General features: G+C 35.4%; 2 protein-coding genes across 2 annotated transcripts; both read left to right on the top strand.

Moving 5' to 3' along the window:
• The first annotated feature begins 1,146 nt into the window (after positions 1-1,146).
• Positions 1,147-2,079, top strand: LOC100928538 (olfactory receptor 8G1-like). The gene has a single exon (XM_003764333.1). The coding sequence runs from the start codon at positions 1,147-1,149 to the stop codon at positions 2,077-2,079; it is 933 nt and encodes a 310-aa protein (XP_003764381.1).
• Positions 2,080-18,320: 16,241 nt separating this feature from the next.
• LOC100928798 (olfactory receptor 8G1-like) lies at positions 18,321-19,283 on the top strand. The gene has a single exon (XM_003764334.2). It carries the CDS (start codon positions 18,348-18,350, stop codon positions 19,281-19,283), a length of 936 nt encoding a protein of 311 aa, XP_003764382.1. The 5' UTR covers positions 18,321-18,347.
• Positions 19,284-25,383: the final 6,100 nt, after the last annotated feature.

Raw genomic sequence — 25,383 nt, 5'->3', positions numbered from 1 at the left:
CCCTAGTGAGATAGATAAGAGACTTCAGGAAGCTCTCTTTGTCCTTTTAATCAAATCCCAGGATTCTCCAGTCCTAAGAGAAAACACTCATCCCAAATAAGCCAGCAACTCTGGTTATATTGATGAGTACTGCTTGTTCCCTTACATCTAAAGTGAAATTCTACCACAAAACCCAAAACAAAAATTTGGATCTATTTTAGAATTTTGAGAGTTCATTATATGAGATCCATAATATTAATTAGGGTGAGAATAAAAATGGATAATTTCCCCAAATTGTCACCATTACCCTAAGCAATGTCATTGACCTTTTAAAACACTGAGAAAGATAACTCTTAAGTTCCAAGACTGACAGGTGAGTAATATTCTCCTTCTAAGCTTAGAGTCATAGGAGCTAAGGTTTTGTGAAACACAATCTGAAAAGCCTGTTTGGTCATTAAGAGATCTCAACATGAGATTGTGAAGAAATAAACTGCTATGAGGAAAAGTGCAAAGATAATGGTTGTCAAAGTGGTTCCAGTCCCTGGCTTTCAGTAGTTCTTCATTAAAGAGAGAACCACAATTTCATTGGATTTTTCACTTTTTGACCTCTGGTGAAAAATGAACACCTCAAAAATGTTTTCTTATCTCTGAAATAGGTACAGGACATCTGAGTTTTTATTAGAACTTCAGATACACAATCAAGTCATGGATATCAAACACTGGTAGTTATTGCTTTTTGTGTCTGATTTTCCATTATATCTCTTATTGCTATCCTTGCCCTCTCATAATATTCACTGGAGGAAAATCATATGAAGATAATTTTAATAGTTGGGCATACATATCTCATAACCCCATCAGGCCACCAGAGACACTGGGCGTCCAGAGGCAACAGGAAAATATTGAATAGTGGTCAAAAAGCCCTGGCTTCACTCTCCCAGTATTTTCTTTGTTTTTGGAGGCAAACAAGGTTAAATGACTTGCCCATAGCTAATAAATATCTAAGACTGGATTTAAACTTAACTTCTTCTGACACTAGGGTCAGTGCTCTGTCCACTGCAGTACCTAATGGCCCCCTAGTCTATCATTGTTTATGAACCGCTGAAAAATCATGAGGAACTCCTCTGATGTGCTGCTTTTCTCTCATTCTCACAGAGTACCCCTTTTCAAATGGACAGAGGTAATAATTCTGCAGTGACAGATTTCATCCTTGAAGGACTAACACACAGGCCAGAACTCCAGATTCCCCTTTTACTACTATTTTTAAGCGTCTATGTGGTCACCGCTGTGGGGAATCTGGGCATGATAACATTGATTGGAGTCACTTCTCACCTTCACACTCCCATGTATTATTTACTCAGTAGTTTGTCTTTCATTGATCTTTGTCATTCTACCATAATAACTCCCAAAATGTTGGTAAATTTTGTGTTAGAGAAGAACATCATCTCCTACAATGAGTGTATGACTCAGCTCTATTTCTTCCTCACTTTTATAATTGCTGAGGGTCACATGTTAGCAGCTATGGCATATGACCGTTATGTGGCCATTTGCAGACCCCTGTTATATAATGTCATTATGTCCCCTCAGTTGTGCATTTGGCTGGTAGGTGGTGTATTCTTCATGGGCTTGGTTGGTGCCACAGCTCACACAGGGTGCATGCTTAGACTGTTCTTCTGTAAGGATGTCATCAACCATTATTTCTGTGATATTAATCCCCTACTAGAACTCTCTTGCTCTAGCACCTATATTAATGAAGTGGTGGTTCTTGGCTTCAGTGCATTTAATATCCTCATTCCAACTCTGATCATTCTTAGCTCTTACATCTTCATTAGTGCTAGCATTCTCCGCATCCGTTCCACTGAAGGGAGATCCAAGGCTTTCAGCACCTGCAGCTCTCACATGGCAGCTGTTTCTATCTTCTCTGGCTCAGCTATCTTCATGTATCTGCAGCCCTCTTCTGTCAGCTCCATGGAACAAGGGAAAGTGTCCTCTGTGTTTTACTCAATTCTTGTCCCCATGTTGAATCCCTTGATCTACAGCCTGAGGAACAAGGATGTGAAAACTGCTATGAAGAAATTCATGGAGAAGAGAATGTTTTGGTGAAGAAAAGAAATGCCAGGGTAATTAGTTTATAGTTTGTTGAAGCTGTATTCCTTTTCAAAAAAATCACTTTTTTTCAGATGTGTATTTTCTACTCACAACTTCTTTTCTGAAATATCTCCATGATTTTCTATCTTTTTAAAATATATTACAGTGCTTCTTTCTGAGCATATAAATAATCAAGTATACCAATAAATAATATCAAAATATCATGTATTTGTTTTGATGAGCCACTGCTGATTTAAGAACTATATAGTGGTGTAACTACAATTATACTCTAAAGATTTCACTTGAAGACACTCATCTCTTCGTAATTTTTGTTCACTCTTGCAACAAGCAGCTCATGTATTTTAACCATTCTGCTTTTTGTCTAGATTTCCCTTCCATTTTTTATATTATTCCATTCAATCTTGACCCATTTCCTTTTACTCTGCACTTGGCCAACTCAACCAACTAATTGACTGAATATGTACCTTAATTTCTTTTTTCGTATACTGTTAATATGATAATTTCATTTTCTTGGTAAGTTTCTTGTCATTAAGAATTGTAGAGTACTCAAATTCTGTAGATCTTTGTGTGCCCTTTAGTAAACTATTAGTTTACCATTAGTTACCAATACCGCTAGCTTCCATTAGCCTTGCCAAATCCTCAAGATTTATAGAAACTTTTGTGTTCTAAAGACCATTCAGAGTGAAGAACCAAAGAACCAATTATTTGCTTAAGAGTTGTAATGATCAAATTGTAAACTTACTAGCAGACAATAGGGTCATTGGAGGGAATGAATTTACATGTACATATGTAAGATACTGTTTTGACACCAAAAAGTATAAAAGGACACTCTCAGTACACAATTTTCATAAGGACCCTCCCAGGTCAGCTTTAATCTGGGACTCTGAATACACTAATTGTTCTAACAGAAATAATAACAAGGTAGAGAGAATATTAGGGATTTCCTTACAGATATGTACAATTTATCTAGAGCCCATTATGGATCCTAGAACTTCAAGAGCTGCATCACTTAGTATAGCAAATCTGAGAAGAAAAGAATTAGTTTTTTTCCCCCCTGGCTGCCACAAAGAGAAAAATATAGCTGCTGGACCTGTTGGTTGATTCTGAATAGCAAAGTATCAACTAAGGTATCAATTAAAAATTAAGGGCTTTGGGAAAATGCCTTCTCTTCACCCTTCCAGCAAAAAAAAAAATATGGAAGTATTACCTGACATAACAAAGAAAATCAGAGTTGGGATGAATGAGTTTTATAATATGAATATAAAATATGATTCTAAGAAATAGAGCAGAAAGGTTTCATTCCTTTCTTGGTGTCTTTTGTGTCACTGCAGCATTTAATTATATATTTATAATATATTTATAGTTAGAGAATAATTTTAGGTAATGATTCAATATGACATAAGGAGATAAATAAGGTAGCCTGGGCTTAAATTTATTTCAACACTTGCTCTAAGGCATCACTCTTAAGAGTATGCCTAAAAATCCAAACAATATTTCTCCATTGGAATATCATGCAAAATCTTCTTACTGCCACCCTTACCCCTGATGACCTGGTTAAAAGCTCCAAAAAATACAGGAGTAGCAATACATAACTAATAGATGAGTTTCTCAGGAAGATAACACTATTGATATGATGCCTTTGATATGAATATATATTCTTCCTTACTCTGAACTCATTGAAATGATTTACATCCACTCATATCTTTAAAATGTCTTTTCTTAATGAATGTGAATTAGTATTTAAAATGCACACTCATTTTTGCTGCTTCTCAAGTACAGATATTCATTGTGATAGGGAATTAAAAAATGATATCTTGGAAAGGAACAAATGGAGGAGGAAGAAACAAAAGAGACTACTGCTTTATCATTAGTAAGAATTTAAGGCAGAGAATCTAGAGATTTTTTGGTAATGTGATTCCTAATAGGATATGGTTACAGGCATTCTGGGACAGTGACATTAAATAAATTCATTGTTACATTATGCAAATGATTGTGCCAACTAAAGCCCATATTTTTCCTGGGAGACAATATTGGTGGAAATATTTTTGAGGGATTATGTGAGGAAGAGGAGGATTTTCCATACACATATCCTATACCTGGAGATTTAATTATCTTCAATGACATGACTATACACATTAATAACTGCCTAAAGTAGCGGTCTCCAAAATTTTTTATCTTGAATTTGATCATTAAAAGTAAGAAATTTTTGAGTCTGTACCCTCAATATAGTTCTAATTATTTATAAATTAAATAACTGATCTTCTTTGTTAATATATTATTCAAATTACCATCAAGACAGTCAATAAGCAATGACAATGTAATATGTGCTGGGAATACAAAGAAAGGCAAACAGTCTCTGCTTTCAAGAAGCTCATTATTTAGTGGGGAAAGACAATTTGTAAATAGTTATGTACAAACAAGATATGTACAAAATAAATGGGAAGTAATCCTTACAGGGAAGGCAATTACACTAAAATGTATCAGGAAAGACTTCTTCTACAAGATGGACTATATATCACTCTTGAAGGAAAATCAGGGAAGCAGGAGCTGGAGATGAGGGAGAGAATTACAGACATGCAAAAATTTAGTAAATACTTATGGAGTCATGATGCAGAATATGACGTACAAGGAGCAACAAAGAGGTAAGTATCACTAATTCACAAAATCCATGGAAACAAAGTATGAGAAGGTATAAGAATCATGGAAAGGCCAGGGTGTAGATTATGAAGGGCTTTCCTTGTAAATATATGATGTTTATTTGATTATAGAGGTAATAAAAAGTCACTCTGATTCATTGAATGGAAGAAAGTGACATAGACCCAAACTTTTAAAAGATCATTATGAAAACTTAGTGGAATATGTTCTGGAGTGGGAGAAACCTGAGGCAAGGAGACCAATCTAAAGGTAACTTTGATAATTTAGTCTGAGATAATGAGGCCCAACACCAAGATGGATATAATGTTTGAATAAAGAAGTAAATATTTATGAAAGATATTATGAAGGTAACATTGATAGGATATGGCAAGAGATTTTCTATAAGGAATTAGACTGATAATGATAAATTGAGGATGACACCTAGGTTGTAAGCAGAGGAGATTGGGAAGATGGTGCTATCCTCAATGGTAATCAGAAAGTTAGGAAGAAGGAAGGGTATAGAGGAAAATAATGAGTTCTGCTTTGGACATGGTGCATTTAAGTTATCTATGGGAAATCCATTTGGAAATGTCCAATAGAAAGCTGGAAATGTAAGATTGGATCTAGGAGAGAGTTTTGAACTGAATAGAGTTGAGATTCATCATCAAAGAGATGAAATTGAATTCATGGAAAATGATGAGTTCACCAAATAAAAAAACAACAAATAAAAAAAGAAAGAGAATAAAACAAAGTCTAGTACTTTAAAACACATAAAATTGAAGTTAAAAAGAATGAGATAAGGAGATATCTAGATGGCATAATTGATAGAGCGCCAGTCCTTGAATCAGGAGGAATCAATCTGACCTTAGACAGTTTAATACTGTGTGACCTTGAGGAAGTCATTTAATCCCAATTGTCTTGCAAAAAAAAAAAAATAAGAGAATAAGATAAAGATGAAATAAACATTTAAGAATATTGCATTTTCCAATCCATTCAATTGATAAATGTCCAAAGAATATGAATGGGCAATTTTTAGATGAAGAAATTAAAGCCATTCTAGTTATATAAAAAAATGCTCTAAATCACTATTGATCAGAGGGATGTATATTAAGACAACTATTAAGTACCATTTCTTACATCTGTGATTGTCTAAAATGACAGGAAAAGATAACACTGAATGTTGGAGGGGATATGGGAAAACTAATCTATTGTTGTTGGAGTTGTGAACTTTTCCAACCATTCTGAAGAGCAATGTGGAACTATGCTCAAAAGGCTAAAAAACTGTGGATATCCTCTGATGCAGCAGTGTTTCTATTGGACCTGTATTCTAAAGAGGTCATAAAAAGAGAAAAGAACCCACATGTGCATAAATTATTATAGCAGCCCTTTTTGCAGAGACAAGGCTCTAGAAGCTGAGTGGATGCCCCTCAGTTAGAGAATGGATGAATAGGTTATGCTATTTGAATGTTTGGAATATTATTGTTCAATAAGAAAAGGTAAGCAGGATGTTTTTAGAGAGGTCTGGAGAACCTTACATCAACTGATATTGAGTTAACTTAGTAGAACCAGGAGAACATTGTACACAACAATAGCAACATTATGTGATGACTAATTCTGATGCACAAATAAATCTCTTTTCAACAGCAAGATGATTCAGGCCAATTTCAATGGCCTTGTGACTGAGAGAGAGCCATCTGTGCCCAGAGATGGGACTGTAGGAATATATGTGGATGACAACATAGTATTTTCATTTTGTGGTTGTTGTTTCCTTGCATTTTGTTTTCTTATTTTTTCATTTTTTTATCTGACTTTTCTCATGCAGCATGAAAATTGTAGAAATATGTATGGAAGAACTGCACATGTTTTATATATATGGATTACATTCTGTTCAGAAAAGGGAATAGGGGTAAGGAAGGGAAAAAAGTTGGAATGCAAGACATTGAAAAAGTGAATGTTGAAAATTATGCATATATTTTGAAAATAAAAAGGTTTAAAAAGGAATATTGTATTTTCATTCAAAACCAGTTATCTTTAAATGAAATATTAAAATTATATTAACTAACATTTTGATAAGAATAACAAGATTAAACATGTATTATTATCTTTGCCATTCCTAAACACCTTGTGATAAAGTGATTTAAAGGCAAGGTTCCAAATTCAATCAATTTAAAATTAGGTTTCATTGGTTGTTCATATTTGTGGAAAAAACCCAACAACCTCAGAAAAACAAATTTTCAAATGGAAGAAGTTCATGAATCATAAAACTCACTTTAAATTGTATTCACTAGTCAAAATTTTTTTAATTGAGTTTTGGCTGGTAACTTTCTTTTTCCTGATGTCAGTCGTATTTGAACATTAATAAGTGGGTATTGTTAAAATACAACAGTATGTGTGGTGCATGCATATTTGTGTGTGAGTGTGTGCATGTGTGTTTATATGTGTGTGTATCCTTTGACTGCAAAGGTCAATTGCAGGGGGCTATCTTCATTGATGGAGACTATTCAATGCTTCATGTTAGTAGAGGTACCAAGTTAGTAGTAACTGAAGAAAAAGAGAGATTTGTGTTTTTTTGCTTCCAGCTTCAAGAGAGAAGTCATGACATTCCAGACTCTTCAGGTCCCTGAAGGGAAAGAAAAACTGGGAAGAAACTGACATTTGGAGGAGCTGGAAGCCTCTATTATGTACTTATCCCTAGCTTGAAACTTAAAGTAGAGACTGGAGAATTTTTCATTAGATAAGACCTGAGATAGTCTCTCTTGGTTGAAATGAGGCACCTCACTTAAGTGTTGTGAAAACCAAAAGAGTCAAAAGAGAATCCCTTGCCTTCAAGGAGTTCATGATTTAATGGAGGATGCAAAAAACAAACAAATATGTACAAATAAACTATAGACAAAATAAATGGGAAATAATTAAGAAAAGCTAAAAGCAAGTTAGTCAAATTAAGAGGGTCTGGGAAAGGTTTACTGTAGAAGGTGGGATTTAGTTCAGATTTGAAGGAAAATAGAGAATCCAGGAAATAGAAATGAGAACATAGAACATTCCCAGCAAAGGGGACAGCTAAAAAAAATGCCCAGAGCCAAGAAATAGAGTGTCTTGTTTATAGAATATTATGGAGGTTAGTGTCATTGGATCCAAGAGTATGAAGTAGAAAGTAAGATAAAGAAAATGGAAAAGTAAGTAGGGAGAAGGATTAGATTTTGAATAATCTTACACACCAACGATTTTATATTTGTTCTCAGAGATGATGGGACCTACTTGAATCTTTTTAAAATTATTAGTTAATTTATTTAATATTTTCCTCAGTTACATTTAAAGCAATTTTTATATTTGTTTTAAAATTTGTTCAGCTTCAGATTATTTCCCTTATTCCCATCCTCCAGAACCACATGTGGGGTTATGTAAACTACATGTAAAGTTATGTAATACATTTCCATAAAAGTCATGTTGTAAAAGAAAACAGAGATCTCCCACCCTAAAGAATATTCAAGAAAAATAAAAAGAAAGAGGTGGAAGGAATGAGAGAGAGAGAGAGAGAGAATGCTTCAAAGTGTATTTAGACACAATCACTTCCTTCTCTAGGTATGGTTAAGATTTTTCATCATAAGTGCTTCAGTGTAGTCATGGATCATTATACTGCTGACAATAGCAAGGTCATTTACATGATCATCTCACAACGTTACTATTACTTTGTATATAGTACATGTCACTTTGCTCCAGTTCATAGAAGACTTTTCAGGGTTTTTTTTTTCTGAGATCTTCCTGCTCATCATATCCCATAGAATAATAATAGAAAATATAGCCTAAATCATATCCTAACAATACCCTAATCATAATCACTACCACAATTTATTCAGTCATTCCCAAAATCATGGGCATACCCTCAATTTGCAGGGGTTTTTTGCCTGAGAGCTTTTGTAAATATTTTTGTACATATAAGTCTTTTTCCTTTTTTAAAAATCTATTCTATGATTCATGTCTAGTAGTGTTATTTTTAGGTCAAAGTAGATGCATGAATTTTTAGCCCTTTTGGCATAGATAATTTATCAATTGGGACACAGCTCTTATTTTTTGTTTGAGTCAGTTCGCTCTGCCTGATAAATGAGTCTTTATCAGAGAAATTTGTATTAAAATTATTTTTACAATTGCTATCATTAATTGTATTTCTCCCCATTTATTTTATTCTCTCTTTCCTTTCATCTTGTCCCTTCTCGAAAGTCTTTTGTTATAAAGAGAGAAGCAAAATATAAGCAAATTAGGAGAACAAAGGATAGTCTACCTCTTAGATTTGTGGAGAATGAAGGGCTTTATGATCAAATAAGAAGCAGAGCACAGTATGCAAGGCAAAATGGATTATTTTGAATATATTAAATTAAAAAGGTTTTGTACAAACAAAAGTAATGCAAATACAATTAGAAGGGAAACAGAAAAATGAGAAAAATCTTTACATCCAAGTGTTTTGACAAAGGCCTCAATTCTAAAATATATAGATAATTGACTCAAATTTATAACAATACAAGCTATTCTCCAACTGAGAAATGGTCAAAGGATATGAACAGACAATTTTCAGACAAAGAAATTAAATCATTTCTAGTCTTAGGAAAAAATGCTAAATCACTATTGATTAGAAATGCAAATGAAGATATCTCTGAGGTACCATTACACACCTCTCAGATTGGCTAAGATGATAGGAAAAGATATGGATGAAGGTTGGAGGGGATGTGGGAAAACTGGGATAGTGGAAATGAGTGAGATAGATAAGAGAATTCAGCAGCCCTTATTTGTCCTTCTTAATCAAATCCCAGGGTTCTCCAGTCCTAAGAGAAAACACTCATACCAAATAAGCCAGCAACTTGGGTTATATTGATTAGTGCTTACTCCCTTACATCTGAAGTGAAACCCTTCCCCAAAACTCACAAACAGGAATCTTGGTCTCTATTTCAGAATTTTGAGAGAAGTTTGGTATGTGAGATACATACTATTAATTAGACTGAAAATAAAAACAGTGCAAGAGGGATAGTTTTCCAAACTGTCACCATTACCCTAAGAGATGCCATTTACCTTCTAGAACAATGAGAAAGATAACCCTAGATTCCAAGACTGCCAAGTGATTAATATTTTCCTTTTAAGCTAAGAGTCACAGGAGCTTACATTTTTTGAAACACTGTCTGAAGAACCTGCTTAGTCATGAAGAGATCTCAATATGAGGTTGGTGAAGAAATAGTATACTATGAAGGAAAGTTTAAAATTAGCAGTTGTCAAGGTAGTTCTAGCCCCTGTCTTTCAGTAGTCCTTCATTAAAGAGAAGACCACAGTTTCAATAGATTTTTCATGTTTTGATGTCAAGTTAAAAATGAATATCTCAACATATTTTCTTATATCTATTTATCCTTGTTTCTGGTGATCTGAGTTTTTATTAGGAGTCCAGATACAGATGTTAAGGATGAGTCATTGGCTGTAAAGAAACACCCATAGTCATTTCTTTTTCTGACCGATTCTTCATTATATCTCTTTTTTTGAGGCGAGTTAAGTGACTTGCTGAGGGTCCCATACACAAATAGGAAGCGTTAAGTGTCTGAGGCCAGATTTGCATTCAGGTTCTACTGACTCAGGGCTGGTGCTCTATGCACTGCACATCCAGCTTCCCTTTATATCTCTTATTGCTAAGATTGCACCAACCATAGCACTGACTAGAGGTTTGCCATGTACAATGATCTCTTGGTTCTGCTCATTTCAATTGGCATCAGTTCATGTAAGTCTCTCCAGGCCTCTCTGAATCATTCTGCTGGTTGTTTCTTAGAGAACAATAATATTCCATAACATTTATCCATCATAATTTATTCAGCCATTCAGCAATTGGTGGAAACTCAGTTTCCAGTTTCGTGCTACTACAAAAAGGGGATGCCAGAAACATTTTTGCACATATAGGTCTCTTTCCTTCCTTTAAGATCTCTTTGGGATATAAGCCCAGTAATAACATTTCTAGGTCATGCACAGTTTGATAGCTTCTTGAACATAGTTCCAGATTGCTCTCCAGAATTGTTGGATCCATTCACAGTTCCATCAACAATGTATCTGTCCCAATTTTCCCACATCCCCTCCAAAATCCATTATCTTTTCCTGTCATCTTAGCCAATCTGAGAGGTATGTAGTAGTATCTCAGAATTGTCTTAATTTACATTTTTCTGATCAATTCATATGAGTAGAAATAGTTTCAATTTCTTCTGAAAATTGTCTGTTCAAATCCTTTGACTATTTATAAATTGGAGAATGACTTGATTTCTTATAAATCTGAGTCAATTCTCTATATATTTTAGAAATGAGGCCTTTATCAGAACCTTTGAATGTAAAAATGTTTTCCAAGTTTATTGCTTCCCTTCTAATCTTGACTGCATTAGTTTTGTTTGTACAAAAACTTTTAAACTTTATATAATCAAAATGACCTATTTTGTGATCAATAATAATCACTCGTTCATGAACTCTTAAGCAAATATTTAATTATTTGTTTCTTCACCCTGAAAGGTCTTTAGAATACAAAATTTTACAGATCGGTTTTAAATTTCTGTAACGCTTGGGGATTTGGCAAGGCTAGTGGAAGTTGCCAGTATTGTTGACTGATACTTACATTGCTTACTGTAGGTCACAAAGACTTCCACAGAATTTGAGTACTTTACAATCCTTAGATAAGAAACTTACCAAGAAAATTAAATTAATCTGGGACTCTGTGTACACTAATTATTCTAATGGGAATAACAACAAGGTAGAATGACTTTAGGGATCTCCTTACAGGTATGTACAATTTATGTAGAGATTACGGATTAGTATATTGGATTATGGATTAGTATGTAAAATCTGAGAAAACAAGAGTTGTTTTTATTCCTGGTTGCCACAAAGGGAGGATGAAATTTCTGAACCTGGTGGTTGATTCTGAATACCCAGGTATCAACTGCACTATTTTGGAAAGTTTAACAGTTAAGGGCTTTGAGAAAATGTCTGCTCTTCTTCCATCAACCAAAATTTTTGAACTACAAATTCTTTCCCTTTCCCTTAAAATTTTCCCTTGCACTTCCCTTCCTTCCCTAGATAGCAAGTCATCCAATATATGTTAAACATGTGTAATTCTTCTATACATATTTCCACAATTATCATGCTGCATAAGAAGTTAAAAAAATGAGAAAGAAAACAAAATACAAGCAAACAACAACAATAGTAAAAATATTATGTTTGATCCACGCTCAGATCACACAGTCCTCAATCTGGATGCAGATGGCTGTCTTCATTACAAAACATGTGAAGTTATGTAAAACATTTCCATAAAATTCATTTTGTGAAAGAAAACATATCTCTTTTACCCTAAAAAGACCTGAAGAAAAATAAAGAGGGAAGAAAGGGGGGGGAGAGACAGACAGAAAGAAACAATGACAGAGAGACAAACTGAGAAAGACAGAGGGACAAAAAGAAACAGCAGCAGAGAGAGACACACAGAGAGAGAATATCAGAAAGAAAGAAAAAGAGAGAGTTCTTCAAAATGTATTCAGACACAACCAGTTCTTTCTCTGGGTATAGATAGGGTTGTTTATAAGTATTTCAGATACTGTCATGGATCACTGTAGTGCTAAAAATAGCAAAGTCATTTCCAACTGATCATCTTAGAACATTGCTATTACTTTGTATATAGTACTTGTTACTTTGTTCCAGTTCATATAGGGATTTCCAGAATTTTTTTTTTCCTGAGAGCATCATGTTCATCAAATACCATAGCACAATTAAATTTCATCATAATCACATACCACAATTTATTCAGTCATTCCCCAATTTATGGACATCCTCTCAGATTCCAGTTTTTTTGTTTGTTTGTTTGTTTTGGTTTTTTTGCTTGAGGAGAGAGCTGCTATACATATTTTTGTACATATAAGTCCTTTTCCTTCTTTTTTAAAATCCCTTTTGGGAATCATGCCTAATAATATTACTGGGTCAAAGGATATGCATGAATTTATAGCCCTTTTGGTACAGATCATATCTTTTGATCATTTATCAACTGGGGCATAGCTCTTATTTTTTTTAATAGTCTGATTTGGTTCTCTCTGCTTCAGAATGAGGCATTATGAAAAAATGTTTTTTAAATATTTTTATTGGATAAATATTTTAAAAATATAAATTTCTCAGATCAAGAGGAAAGGAAATAAATTATTTAAATAGTCCCATTTTAGAAAACAGAAATGGAACAAACTATTACTTAACTCCCTAAAAAAAAAATCTCAAGAACCAGCTGGATTTACAAGTGACTTCTACCAAACATTTAAAGAACAATTAATTCCAATTACCTATTTGGAAAAACAGGTAAAGAAGGAGTCCTGCCAAATTGCTTCAGTGACACAAATATGGCATTGATATCTTAACCAGGAAGAAGAAACCAATGAAAATTACAGACCAATCTCCCTAGTGAATAATGATGCAAAATTTTAAAATAAAATATTAGCAAAGAAATTACAGCAACTTATCAGCAGGATAATACACTATGACCAAGTGGGATGTAGAGCTGGTTCAATGTCTGGAAAACAATTACCATAATTGACGATATTAACAACAAAATCAACATAGATCATATTATAATCTCAATAGATGCCGAAGATTTTTTGACAAAATACAGCCCATTCCTAATAAAAAATACTACAGAGCACAGGAATAAAAGGAGCTTTCCTTAAAATAATGTGCAGTATCTATCTAAAACCAATAGCAAATATTGTTCATAATGGAGAGAAGTTAAAAGCATTCCAAATAAGATGAAACAAGGATGTCCATCATCACCACTATTAATCAACATTATAGTATAAATGTTGGCTTTAGCAATAAGAAAAAAATTAATTAAAGGAATCAGAACAGGCAAAGAGGAAATAAAACTATAACTCTTTGCAAATGATATGATGTTATACTTAGAGAATCCTAGAAAATCATCCAAAAACCAACTTGAAACAATTCAAAGCCTTAGCAAAGTCATAAAATATAAAATAAACCCACAGAAATAATTTCTATATATTCTATATAGTGTTTCTATATATTACTGATAACCCCATCTGCAAGAGATAGAAAGAGAAATTCCATTTAAAATAACTGCATACAAAATTACATATTTGGGAGTCTACCTACAAAGGTAAACCCAAGAAGTATATAAACACAATTATAAAACACTTCTCACACAAATAGAGTCAGATCTAAACAATTGGGAAAATATCGATTGTTCATGGTGTTAGGCTAAGATTTATTAATTTGCTCCTACAGAGTGGCTTGCTCCCATAAGACCTAAGATATCAGGTTATATGAAAATGTTTAATAATAGTGAATATAATAACAATAACAATTATAAAAAATGAAAACAAAAACAGTACAGTTCTTAACAACAAAAGCACTTAATACATCCTATGATTGATATAATTACTACAATATAAAGAGATATCTAGATTAGAAGAGGGGAGAAGAAAGAATACAACACTGACTCAGGGAAGCACCAATTTCACAGACCTCTGGCTGGGGAATCCAGGATTAAAGCCCCGCAAATCTCTACTGGGAGGGTCTCAGGCAGAGCATCCTCTCCATGGGTGAGATTCCAATTTGGATATTGATCTATCATTAACAAAGGTGAAAAAATTCCAGCAATACTGACTTTACTTTCTTGAGCGAATCCAGAAGTGGGGCCAGTCCTGTCAGAGTCTCTCAGGAGTGAAGCTTTATTCCTAGAGTGATTAGTTCCAGTATATAGATAATGCATCCTTGGTAGATTTGGCTGGAATACACTCAGGATGGTGTTCTTTTCATTAATTTGTTCCCAGGATTATTCTGCAGCTGCAAAACAGGGGTGAATAATAATTCACTGTACTGTTATTACCCCATGTATGTGGAGGGAAACTGAGGGCCGAGGCCTATAGAATCTTATCCTTATACCTATATATTTCTCATGAGTAGACTCAGCTAATATAATAAAAATGACAACTCTGCCTAAATTGGTCTACTTGTTCAGTGCCATAAAAATCAAACTACCAAAACACCAGGTCAAGAATCTCAAGAGAATTAATGAAAAAAATTGAAGGGATGATGGCATTACCAAACATAAAGCTATGTTATAAAGCAACAATAATCACATCTGTTTGGTACCAGCTAAGAAATAGAGTGGGGGAATCAGTGGAATAGATTAGATACATATGACACAATATCTAAGTCTATAGTAATCTAGTATTTGATAACCCCCCAAACTCCAGCTTCTGGAATAAGAACTCAATATTTGACAAAAATTTCTGGGAAAACTGTAAAATAATGTCAAACTCAGTATAGATCCATAATTCACACCCCATATCAAAATAAGGTCAAAATGAGTACATGATTTGGGCATAAAGGAGATACCATAAACAAATTAGGACAGCAAAATCAGATCTTTGGAGAAGGAAGGAATTTATGACCAAAGAACTAGAGAGCGTTATGAAAGGCAAAATGGACAACTTTGATTACATTAAATTAAACCAGCTTTGCCCAAGAAAAACCAACAGAAAAAAGATTAAAAGGGAAGTACAAAGCTGGCAAAATTAAAGCTATGTCAGTCATATGAAAAATGCTCTAAATCACTCTTGATTAGAAAAATGTAAATTAAAACTACTTTGAGATACCACCTCACACTTCTTATCTTGACTAAAAAGAAAGGAAAAGATAATGATAAATGTTGGACTGGATGTGGGAAAACTGAGATGCTAACATTGTTTGTGGTATTGTGAACTGATCCAACCATGCTGGAGAGTGATATGGAACTTTGCCCAAAGGGCAAATTTCATACACTTTGATCCAGCAGTATCTCTACTAGATCATATCCCAAAGTGAGAATAAAAAGGGAAAAGGACCCGCATATGCAAAAATGTATGCTGGTGTTTTTTGTAGTGGCAAAGAGTTGGAAACTGAGTTTTGCAAATCATTTGGGAAATTGCTGAATAAGTTTTGTTATATGAATGTTATAGAATATTACTGTTCTCTAAGAAATGATCATTAAGATGATTTCAGAAAGGCCTGGAGACACTTACATGAACTGATACTGAGTGAAGTGAGTAGAAATGAGAACATTGCACACAGCAATAAGAAGATCATATGATCACTTCTGAAGGGTGTGGCTCTTTTCAACAATGAGGTGATTCAGGCTCATCCCAATACACTTGTGATGAAAAGAGCCATCTGTACCCAGAAAGATCACTGGGGGCACTGAGTGTAGGTCACAGCATAGTATTTTCATACTTTTTATTGTTTTGTTTTTGTTTTTTTTTTCCCCCCCTCATGATTTTTTTCCTTTTTGATTTGATTTTTCTTGTGCAGCTTGATAAATGTGGAAATATATATAGAAGAATTATAGGTGTTTAACATGTATTGGATTATTTGCTGTCTGGGCAGTGGGGAATGGGAGGGAGAAAATTTGGAACACAAGATTTTGCAAGGGTGAATGTTGAAAAGTATATTTGCATGTATTTTGAAACTAAAAAAGCTATTATTTTTTTAAAAAATTAAAAAATAAAGAGTCTTCATGATTCTTGGCATAGTACTTTATATACTGCACCAGTTAGCTGCCCTTTGCTCAGATCATTCATATCCCAAGTCCTCAAAGTCCTTCCAGAATAGCATATTTGTTTTTTTTTTTTAAAGAAACTGAGTCTAAAAGTAATATTCCCATTTTCTCCACAGTTTCTCTTTTTTATTAGAAAAAGAAAGAAAAATTTTGCCTTCTTTCCCAAAATCATGGTAGCTTTAAAATTTCACCAAATAGTATATATCTAAGAAGGAACATGTGAAATACTTATCCTAGACTACTGATAGTTTATATATCATGATTTCCCTCTGCAAAATAAGGCAAAGACTTAGTCAAAATAATCCTCTTAACAAGAGGAAAAGAAGGGTGAAAACTGACATCAGAATTATTGTATCCCTAGTGATATAAATAAGAGACTTCAGTAGTCTCTATTTGTACTTCTAATCAACTCCCAGGGTTCTCCAGTCCTAAGAGAAAACACTCATACCAAATAAGCAGGATTATATTGATGAGTGCTGTTTGTCCCCTTACATCTGAAGTGAAACTCTCCCTGAAACCCACAAACAGAAAATTGGATATCTATTTCAGAATTTTGAAAAAAAAATCAGTGGGTGAGATAAATATTATAAATTAGGCTAAGAATAAAAATGGTCCATGAGGGACAGCTTTCCAAACTGTCACCACTACCCTAACCAATGCCATTTACCTTCTAGACACTGAAAAAGACAACCCTAAGTTCCAAGAGTGCCAGGTGAGTAATATTCTCCTTCTCAGTCTACAGTCACAGGAGCTGAGATTTTGTGAAACATAATTTAAAAGCCTCTCTTGGGCATCAAGATATCTCAACCTGAGGTTGGTGAAGAAATAGTCTACTATGAAGGAAAATGAGGACTGGTTGTCAAGGTGGTTCCATCCTTGTCTTTCAGTAGTCCTTCATTAAAGAGAAGACCACAGTTTCATTGGATTTTTCACAATTTTATATCAGGTTAAAAAGGAACATCTCAAAAATATTTTCTTGTCGCTGAAATAGGTACAGAAATCATTGTTTCTAGTCATCTGAGTTGTTTTTAGGATTTCAGATTCAGATGGCCACAAAGAAACATTGCTAATCATTTCTTTTTGTGACTGATTTTTCATTATATCTCTGTCTCTCTTTTTTTGGAGGCAATTGGGATTAACTGACTTGCTCAGGGTCACACAGTTAGGAAGGATTAAGTGTTTAAATTTAGATTTGAACTAGGGTCCTCCTGACTCTAGGGCTGGTTGTATCTACTGCACTATCCAGCTGTCCCTATTATATCTCTTATGACTAATATTTCCCCAACCATAGCACTGACTGGAGGAAAATTGGGTAAAGGTAATTTTAATAGTTGGATGTACAAGACTCGCAACTGAATGAGGCCCCTAGAGACATTAGGTGTCCAGAATAAGCAGGGTGATGGCCACCAACTGAATGGTGGCCGAAGAGCCTTGGCTTCACTCACCTAGTAATTATTTTTTCTTTTGGAGCCAGGATTAAATGACTTCCCTTATGTTCCAAAGGGAAAGTAGCATATAGAGCATTCATGCTCTAGGATAAGTATTTCATGTGCTGTGCCTGTTTTTCAATATATACCATTTAGTGAAATTTTGAAGTTACCATGTTGCTGTGAGAGAAGGCAAATCATTTTCTGTCCTTTTTCTTATAGAAAAGAAAAATTCTAGAGAAAATGTAAATGCTATTTTTAGAGTCAGTTACTTTAAAAATGAAACAGGTGTCACACTGAGCCAGTGGCTCAAATCTCTCCTAATTTATACTGCTAATGTGATAATTTCATTCTCTTATAAGTTTCTTCTCATTAAAATTATAAAATACTCAAACTGTGGGAATGTCTTTGTGCCCTAAAGCAAATTTACCTGCCAGCAAATGTCTAAGTCAAAATTTGAATTAGGTCCTCCTGACACCAGGGTCAGTGTTCTGTCCATTGCAACACTTAACTGACCCACAGTCTCCCATTGTTTATGAATCTCTGAAAAAACATGAGGATTTCCTCTAATGTGCTGCTTTTTTCCCATTCCAACAGAGTGTACTTTTCAAATGGACAGAGGAAATAACTCTGCAGTGACAGATTTCATCCTTGAAGGACTAACACACAGGCCAGAACTCCAGATTCCCCTTTTACTACTATTTTTGAGCATCTATGTGGTGACCGTTGTGGGGAACTTGGGCATGATAACATTAATTGGAGTCACTTCTCACCTCCACACTCCCATGTATTATTTACTCAGTAGTTTGTCTTTCATTGATTTCTGTCATTCTACTGTAATTACTCCCAAAATGTTGGTAAATTTTGTGTCAGAGAAAAACACTATCTCCTACAATGAGTGTATGACTCAGCTCTATTTCTTTATCATTTTTATAATTGCTGAGTGTCATATGTTAGCAGCTATGGCATATGATCGTTATGTTGCCATATGTAGGCCCCTGCTATATAATGTCATTATGTCCCATCAGGTGTGCATTTGGCTGGCAGGTGGTGTATTCTTTTTGAGCTTCGTTGGTGCTACAATTCACACAGGATGTATGCTTAGACTGTTCTTCTGTAAGGACAATGTCATCAACCATTACTTCTGTGATCTCAATGCCCTCCTGAAGCTTTCTTGCTCGAATACCTATATTAATGAAATGTTGGTTGTTTGCTTCAGTGCATTTAACATCCTCACCCCAACTCTGACCATTCTTAGCTCTTACATCTTCATTATTGCTAGCATTCTCCACATTCGTTCCACCGAAGGGAGATCCAAGGCTTTCAGTACCTGCAGCTCTCACATGGCAGCTGTTTCTATCTTCTTTGGCTCAGCTGCCTTCATGTATCTGCAGCCTTCTTCAGTCACCTCAATGGAACAAGGGAAAATGTCGTCTGTGTTTTACACAATCCTTGTCCCCATGTTGAATCCCCTGATCTACAGCCTGAGGAACAAGGATGTGAAAGTTGCCATGAAGAAATTAATGGAGAGGAGAATGTTCTGGTGAAGAAAAGAAATGCAAGGGTAATGAATTTATACTTTGTTCTTGAAGCTGCATTCCTTTTGGAAAAATCATTTTTTCCTCAGATGTCAAGACACATTGCTATATACTATGTGAGATAAGGAGATAACTCACAAAGTCTTTTCTGAAATTTCTCCATGATTCTCTGTTTTCAAATATATGACAGTACTTCTCTTGGATCATTCATAATAATCATATATACTAATAAATAATATCAGAATATCATTTTTTTGTTTTGATGAGCCACTGCTATTTTAAGAATTGCAAAGTAGTGTAGTTACTATTGTACTCTAAAAATTTCACTTTCAAAGGCTCTCATGTCTGTAATTTTTTTCACTGTGGCAACAAGCAACTTATATCTACCTTAACTGCTCAGTTTTTCCTGTATCTTTGCCTTTCATTTGTTATATTATTCCATTCAATCTTGGCCCATTTGCTTTGACTCTGTATTTGTTTTATCTAACCAATTAATTGATCGGTTTTATGGGTTAATTTCTTTCCTTCTTATACTGTTTATGTGATAATTTCTTTTTTTTGGTATGTTCCTTATCATTAAGGATTGCAGAGCACTTAAATTCTGTGGGGAGACTTTGTGTCCTTTAACAAGCTGTGTAATTATCAACCACTAATACTACTAGCTTCTACTAGCCTTGCCAAATCCTCAAGGTTTATAGAAACTTAGAATTGGCGAGTAAAATTTTGTGTTCTAAAGACCTTTCAGGGTGAAGAAACAAATAATCAATTATTTGCTTAAGAGTTTTAATAATCAAACTTTAAGATTAGTAGCAGGCAATAGGTTCATTGGAGGCAATGAGTTTAATTAGCAGATGTAAGATAGTTGTTGTTTTTTTGTGTTCTTTTTTTGTGTGTGTGTTTTTACCAAAAGTATAAGAGGACATTCTCAGTTCGTAATTCTTATAAAGACACTCTCAGATCAGCTTTGCATGCACCAATTATTCTAACAGTAGTAGCATCTAGATAGAGAGACTTTAGAGATCCCTTTACAGATTTGTACAGTTTATGTAGAGCCCATTATGGATCCCTACACTTCAAAAGCTGGATCACTCAGTGTACAAAATCTGAGAAGAAAGACTCAGGGTTTTTTTTAGTCCTGGTTGCCATGAAGAAAGGATGAAGCTGTTGAACCTATGCAGTGTCCAAGTGTTTGATTCTCAATAGCTAATTATCAACTGAGCTATCTTGTAAAATCTTAAGGACTTTGGGATTCTATTCACCCTTCTACTAAAGAATATGGAAGTGTTACCTGGCATAAGAAGGAGAATCAGGGTTGTGGTGAATGAGTGTTATACTATGCATGTAAAATGGGATTCTTAGACACAGGAAATAGACGTTTCCTTCTTTTTTGGTGTCTTTTGTGCCACTGCAGCATTTAGTTATATGTTTATAATATTATATTAGGGAATATTATATGAGGTAAGGAGATAACACAGATAACCTTGGCTGAAATTTGTCTTAACACTTGCTCTATCTTATCACCCTTAGAGTATAAGTGAAATTCCAAGGTACACCACCAAGATGGTGCAGTGAATAGAGTACTGACTTGAAGTCATGAGAATTGGAGTTCAAATTTGACCTTAGACACTTAACATTTACCACTTGCAAGCTTTGTGACCCTGGACAATTCACTTAATCCCATTTGCTTAGCCTAAAAAGAAAAAGAAAAACAAAAGAAAATTCAGACATAATTGCTCCATTGGAATATCATGGAAAGTCTTTTTCTTCCATCATTAGCCCTGATGATATGTTTAAAAGCTTTGAAAAAAAATGCAGGAGTAGCAGTACATAATTAATAGATGAGTTTCTCAAGCAAGTGAAATTGGTTCATATAATGGTTATTGTGCTTTCAATATGCTTGCATATTCTTCCTGACTTTGAACTTAATGTAATGATCACATACATTTATCTTTAAAGTACAACAGAAATAGATAGTGACTTCTCTTACTGAATGTATTTAGAATGCAGATTCTCATTTTTGCTTCATCTCGTGTAGATATGCCTTGTGATAGAGAATTAAGAAATGATATCATGGCAAAGAAGAAATGGAGGAGGAAGAAATAAAAAAAGGCTACTTGTAGAGTATGGGCTAGTTCCCTGGAGGGTTTCAGGGTCAGCCAGAGTCAGGATAAATTAAAGGCCTTGGTCTTTAGCGGGAGAAGTGAAGAGGGCAGGCAAGCTACTATGAGCCTTACCAAAGATGTCTCCTGGATTCTGGAATCCAGAGTTACCAGCTTCTCTCCTCTTCATCGTGCTGCCAAGTCACTCTCCTTTCACTTCGTACCCCCCCTCCCTCAATCCTTGCCTACAATTCTTTTGCTACCAAACTTTTGGCAAGCACCAAAGATGAGGAGAGCCATGATCCAAATGCATGCTAATAAAGCCATTGCCTCACGTGGAATAAGTAATTAACCTGAAGTGCTCTGCATTCTCAGATTCAAGTACACCTATTCAGAGTTTCAGTCCTCTACATTTCCTGCTTTCTTTTGTTCTAGAACACAGGTGGTCATGCCCTCCTTGACTCTCAGAGAGGTGAGAATCACAAAAAGGGAGGTAATCATGCCCCCCCTGACTTCTCAGGAAGGGAGGTGAAAACAGTTAAGGGCCATGGTCCCCAGCTCCCAAGTGGAACAGGTCTTAAGTGACCAGCACTACCTGTCCACTTGAAATGGCAAAGACTCTGAGCAATGAGAGGCGAGAGCCATGGGTGGGAACCTCTTCTTCCCAGCTCCATCTTGTTCACCCTTACAAGGCTACTCTCAGATTACCTGAGCCATGCCCTAAGCAGTGTCCAAGGCTGGTGGGGGGTTGGCAGGTTCTCTTACAGAAAACACTAAAAAGGAGGTGATCATGCCTCCCCACCCCCTGACTTCTCAGGAAGGGAGATGAAAAGCACCAAAGGGAAGTGGGGATTGCTAGCGGATTTCTGGGCTGAAGGGTCTTACTAGAAAGAGGCATGCACAAACCCATCAGCATGAGAGGTATTACATAAGCACATAGCAATAACACGCAGGGTAGTAGTGATGACTCTCCCCACAGCTGGCACAGGCTTAATGTACATGAATTGTACATGCGAGTAGTGATATAACAAACAATATGAATCAACATGGTGTTGTAAAAGATTTCCAGAAGTCCTAGAAGGAAGGTATGTAAATAACAATCACACATACGCCTCCTTCAGCAGCCAAGAGATAGTCCAAAACCAATCTATTGTCCATTATTTCATGTGTCAGGGAATCCAATGATTCCCCCAAGTTTTTGGAAGTCCTGCAACAGTCTTTTTATATGTTAGGAAGTCCAATAACTCCTGCAGATTTTGAAATTCTACAGCAATCTTATCATGTCTCAGGAAATCCAATGATTCCTGAGGGTTTTGAAGTCCTACATTAGTCTCATTAACAATTTTTGATGTTCATGAATCAATTGCCATAACTGCCATGCTCTTTTTGTGGTGGGCACAATCAGCGATGGTACCACCCAATGTTTCTTGGGTCTTCTCCTTTGTTTCAAGGGTCTGCTCCGTCTCTCTGCGATGGACAAGGCGAATATAGCTTGTTGGCACCTATCTGATTTCTTCTCCATCTCCTTGCAGAGATGCAAGCAAACCCTCTCCCCCAAGCAGTTAGCCTATCTGGTCCCTTCCATTCACCACTTTCTGGGTCTCTCCACATCACCTGTGATTATCTAAAGATAGTGGAGCTGCTCGCACTGGACACTGCCCTTCCAGTAGGTTATAAAACTTGTCTAATGGGGCCAATACATCTTTGTCAAAAATCAAGAAATTAATAGTATAAAGAGCTACATTTAGAAGTTCCCTAGGGTTACCTGTGGCTCTCCCTTTCTTTTGTTTTTGGAGGAGCATCTTAATGTCCCTGTTTCTCCTCTCTACTATTTCCTGTCCTTGAGAATTAAAGTGTATGCCAGTGGTGTGTAAAATCTTATACTGTGCACAAAAATGTGCAAAATGTTTGGAAGTATATGCAGGTCCATTGTCTGTTTTTATTGCTTGTGGCATACCCATAATTGCAAATGCTTGTATAAGGAATTCTGTCACCACTTGGGCTGTCTCTTTTGCTGCTGGTATTTCAAAAGTAAATCCTGAAAAGGTGTCTACCACAGTGTGGATAAAAGACAGATGACCAAAAGATTTATAATAGGTCACATCCATTTGCCAAATTTCATTGGGTCTCAAACCACAAGGGTTCTTCCCCAGAGGGAGTGTAGGAGTGTGGAAAGGAAGGCAAGCTGTACAGGCTTTTACTATGTTCCTAGCTCCTAACTCTTGTTATTCCAAATTGTAAAGGTAAAGCTTGAGCAGCCTGATGATATTTAGACTTAGATGATATTTAGAATGAGATCCTTGGGCTGTCTGAAATAAAGGAGTATTGATTAACATGGTTAGAAGGCTATCTGCCTTTGAATTATCATCAAAAATAGGACCTGGGAGTCCATTATGTTGAGTGGACATGCAAGAGATAAATCTTACCTGGATGCTTTCCCACTAGCTCTTGAAGTTCCTTAAAGAGCTGATATATTTTAGAAGCTACAAATTTTATTTGGGCTGTGGCAATTGTTTGTACCACACCTACTGAATAGGCCAAATCAGATATTATATTTATATCTCCTGGATAATAAGTAAGAGCTACAATGATTGCATACAATTCATTCTGCTGAGTGGACTGAAAAGGACTTCTAACTACTCTCTTTTTAGTTAAGTCATGAGAGTATACAGCACAAATATTATGTTTGAATGCATCTGTAAAGATAGTTGGTACTTTAAGAGGAATTTTAGAAATCTTTTCTTCAAGAATCCATTGCCAATTATGCAATAGTTGTGTTATCTTTAATGGAGACCCATGTGTAAAATTTGGAGCCGTAGCCAATAAAATTTGCTACTTTGGGATGGTTTCACAGCATACATTAATTTGTGCATTAGCATAAAAGGTGTATATCTTGTCAGGTCTTATCCCAGATAATTGTACTGCCTGGTTAATGGCCTTTAATAAAATTCTAGCCACAAGCATTGGGTAAGGAGTAAGACTTTGTTCTGGTTGTGCTGGGAGGTTCACCTACTCTATCACACTGTCTCCTTGATGAAGGACTGCTGTGTGTGCCTCTTTTGTAGCAAAAATTGATATTTCCAAGGGTTTTTGAGTGACTCAACCACACTGGATAAAGCCAGTTCAACTTCTCAAAAAGTCTCTTGAGCTTCTTTTGTAATCTGACATGGTGAGTCTAAAGCACTCTCTCCCCTTAAAATGTCATATAATGGTTGCAATTAATAGGGAGTCAAGCTCAACACTGGACACATCCATTGGATATCTTCTACCAATTTCTGAAAGTCATTTAAGGTGTTCAGCTTCTCTGTTCTCAAGGAAAGTTTTTGTACTGTAAGCACCTTAGGGTATACTTCATATCCTAAATATTGAAAAGGAGCATGTCTTTGAATTTTTTCTGGAGCTATGAGCAATTTGTAGTTCCTTAGTGTTTCTGTGGTCTTTTGTAGACATGCTTCTAACATTTGCTCCTCAGGTGCACATCCCAATATATCTTCCATGTAATGTAATAACATTAATTTTGGAATGCTTTTCTTACTGGAGTAAGAATACCAGCAACATACATTTGACATATAGTAGGGCTATTTTTCATTCCCTGTGGCAAGAGTATCCATTCATATCTTTTATAAGGCTCCGCTAAGTTAATGGTGCACCTGAAAAAAGTAAATCTTTTCATAGTCTTATCTAGAGGAATAGAATAGAAACAATCCTTAATGTCTATAACCCAAAGAGGCCATTCTCTAGGCAACTGAGTAGGAGATGGAAATCCAGGCTGAAAAATACCCATAGTTTCCATCTGTTCATTTACTTTTCTTAAATCAGTCAACATCCTCCATTTTCCAGATTTCTTTCTTACAACAAATACTGGGAATTCCCAGGACTTAGAGAAGGTTGTAAGTGTCCTTGGTCAAGTTGCTCCTGTAATATATCTAATAAGGCCTGAATTTTATCACTAGCTAAGGACCACGGTTCTATCCACACTGGTGTATCCATTGAATAGGAACAGGTGAGAG

Source organism: Sarcophilus harrisii, chromosome 3, assembly GCF_902635505.1.
Source record: "Sarcophilus harrisii chromosome 3, mSarHar1.11, whole genome shotgun sequence".
In the NCBI taxonomy this organism is placed as follows: domain Eukaryota; kingdom Metazoa; phylum Chordata; class Mammalia; order Dasyuromorphia; family Dasyuridae; genus Sarcophilus; species Sarcophilus harrisii.
Note: the sequence above shows the minus strand (reverse complement) of the source record. Positions and strands in the feature narration are given on the sequence as shown.

What these genes read in the sequence shown, in the direction of transcription:
- LOC100928798 (XM_003764334.2), top strand. Translation starts at nt 18,348, where the DNA reads ATGGACAGAGGAAATAACTCTGCAGTGACAGATTTCATCCTTGAAGGA.
- LOC100928538 (XM_003764333.1), top strand. Translation starts at nt 1,147, where the DNA reads ATGGACAGAGGTAATAATTCTGCAGTGACAGATTTCATCCTTGAAGGA.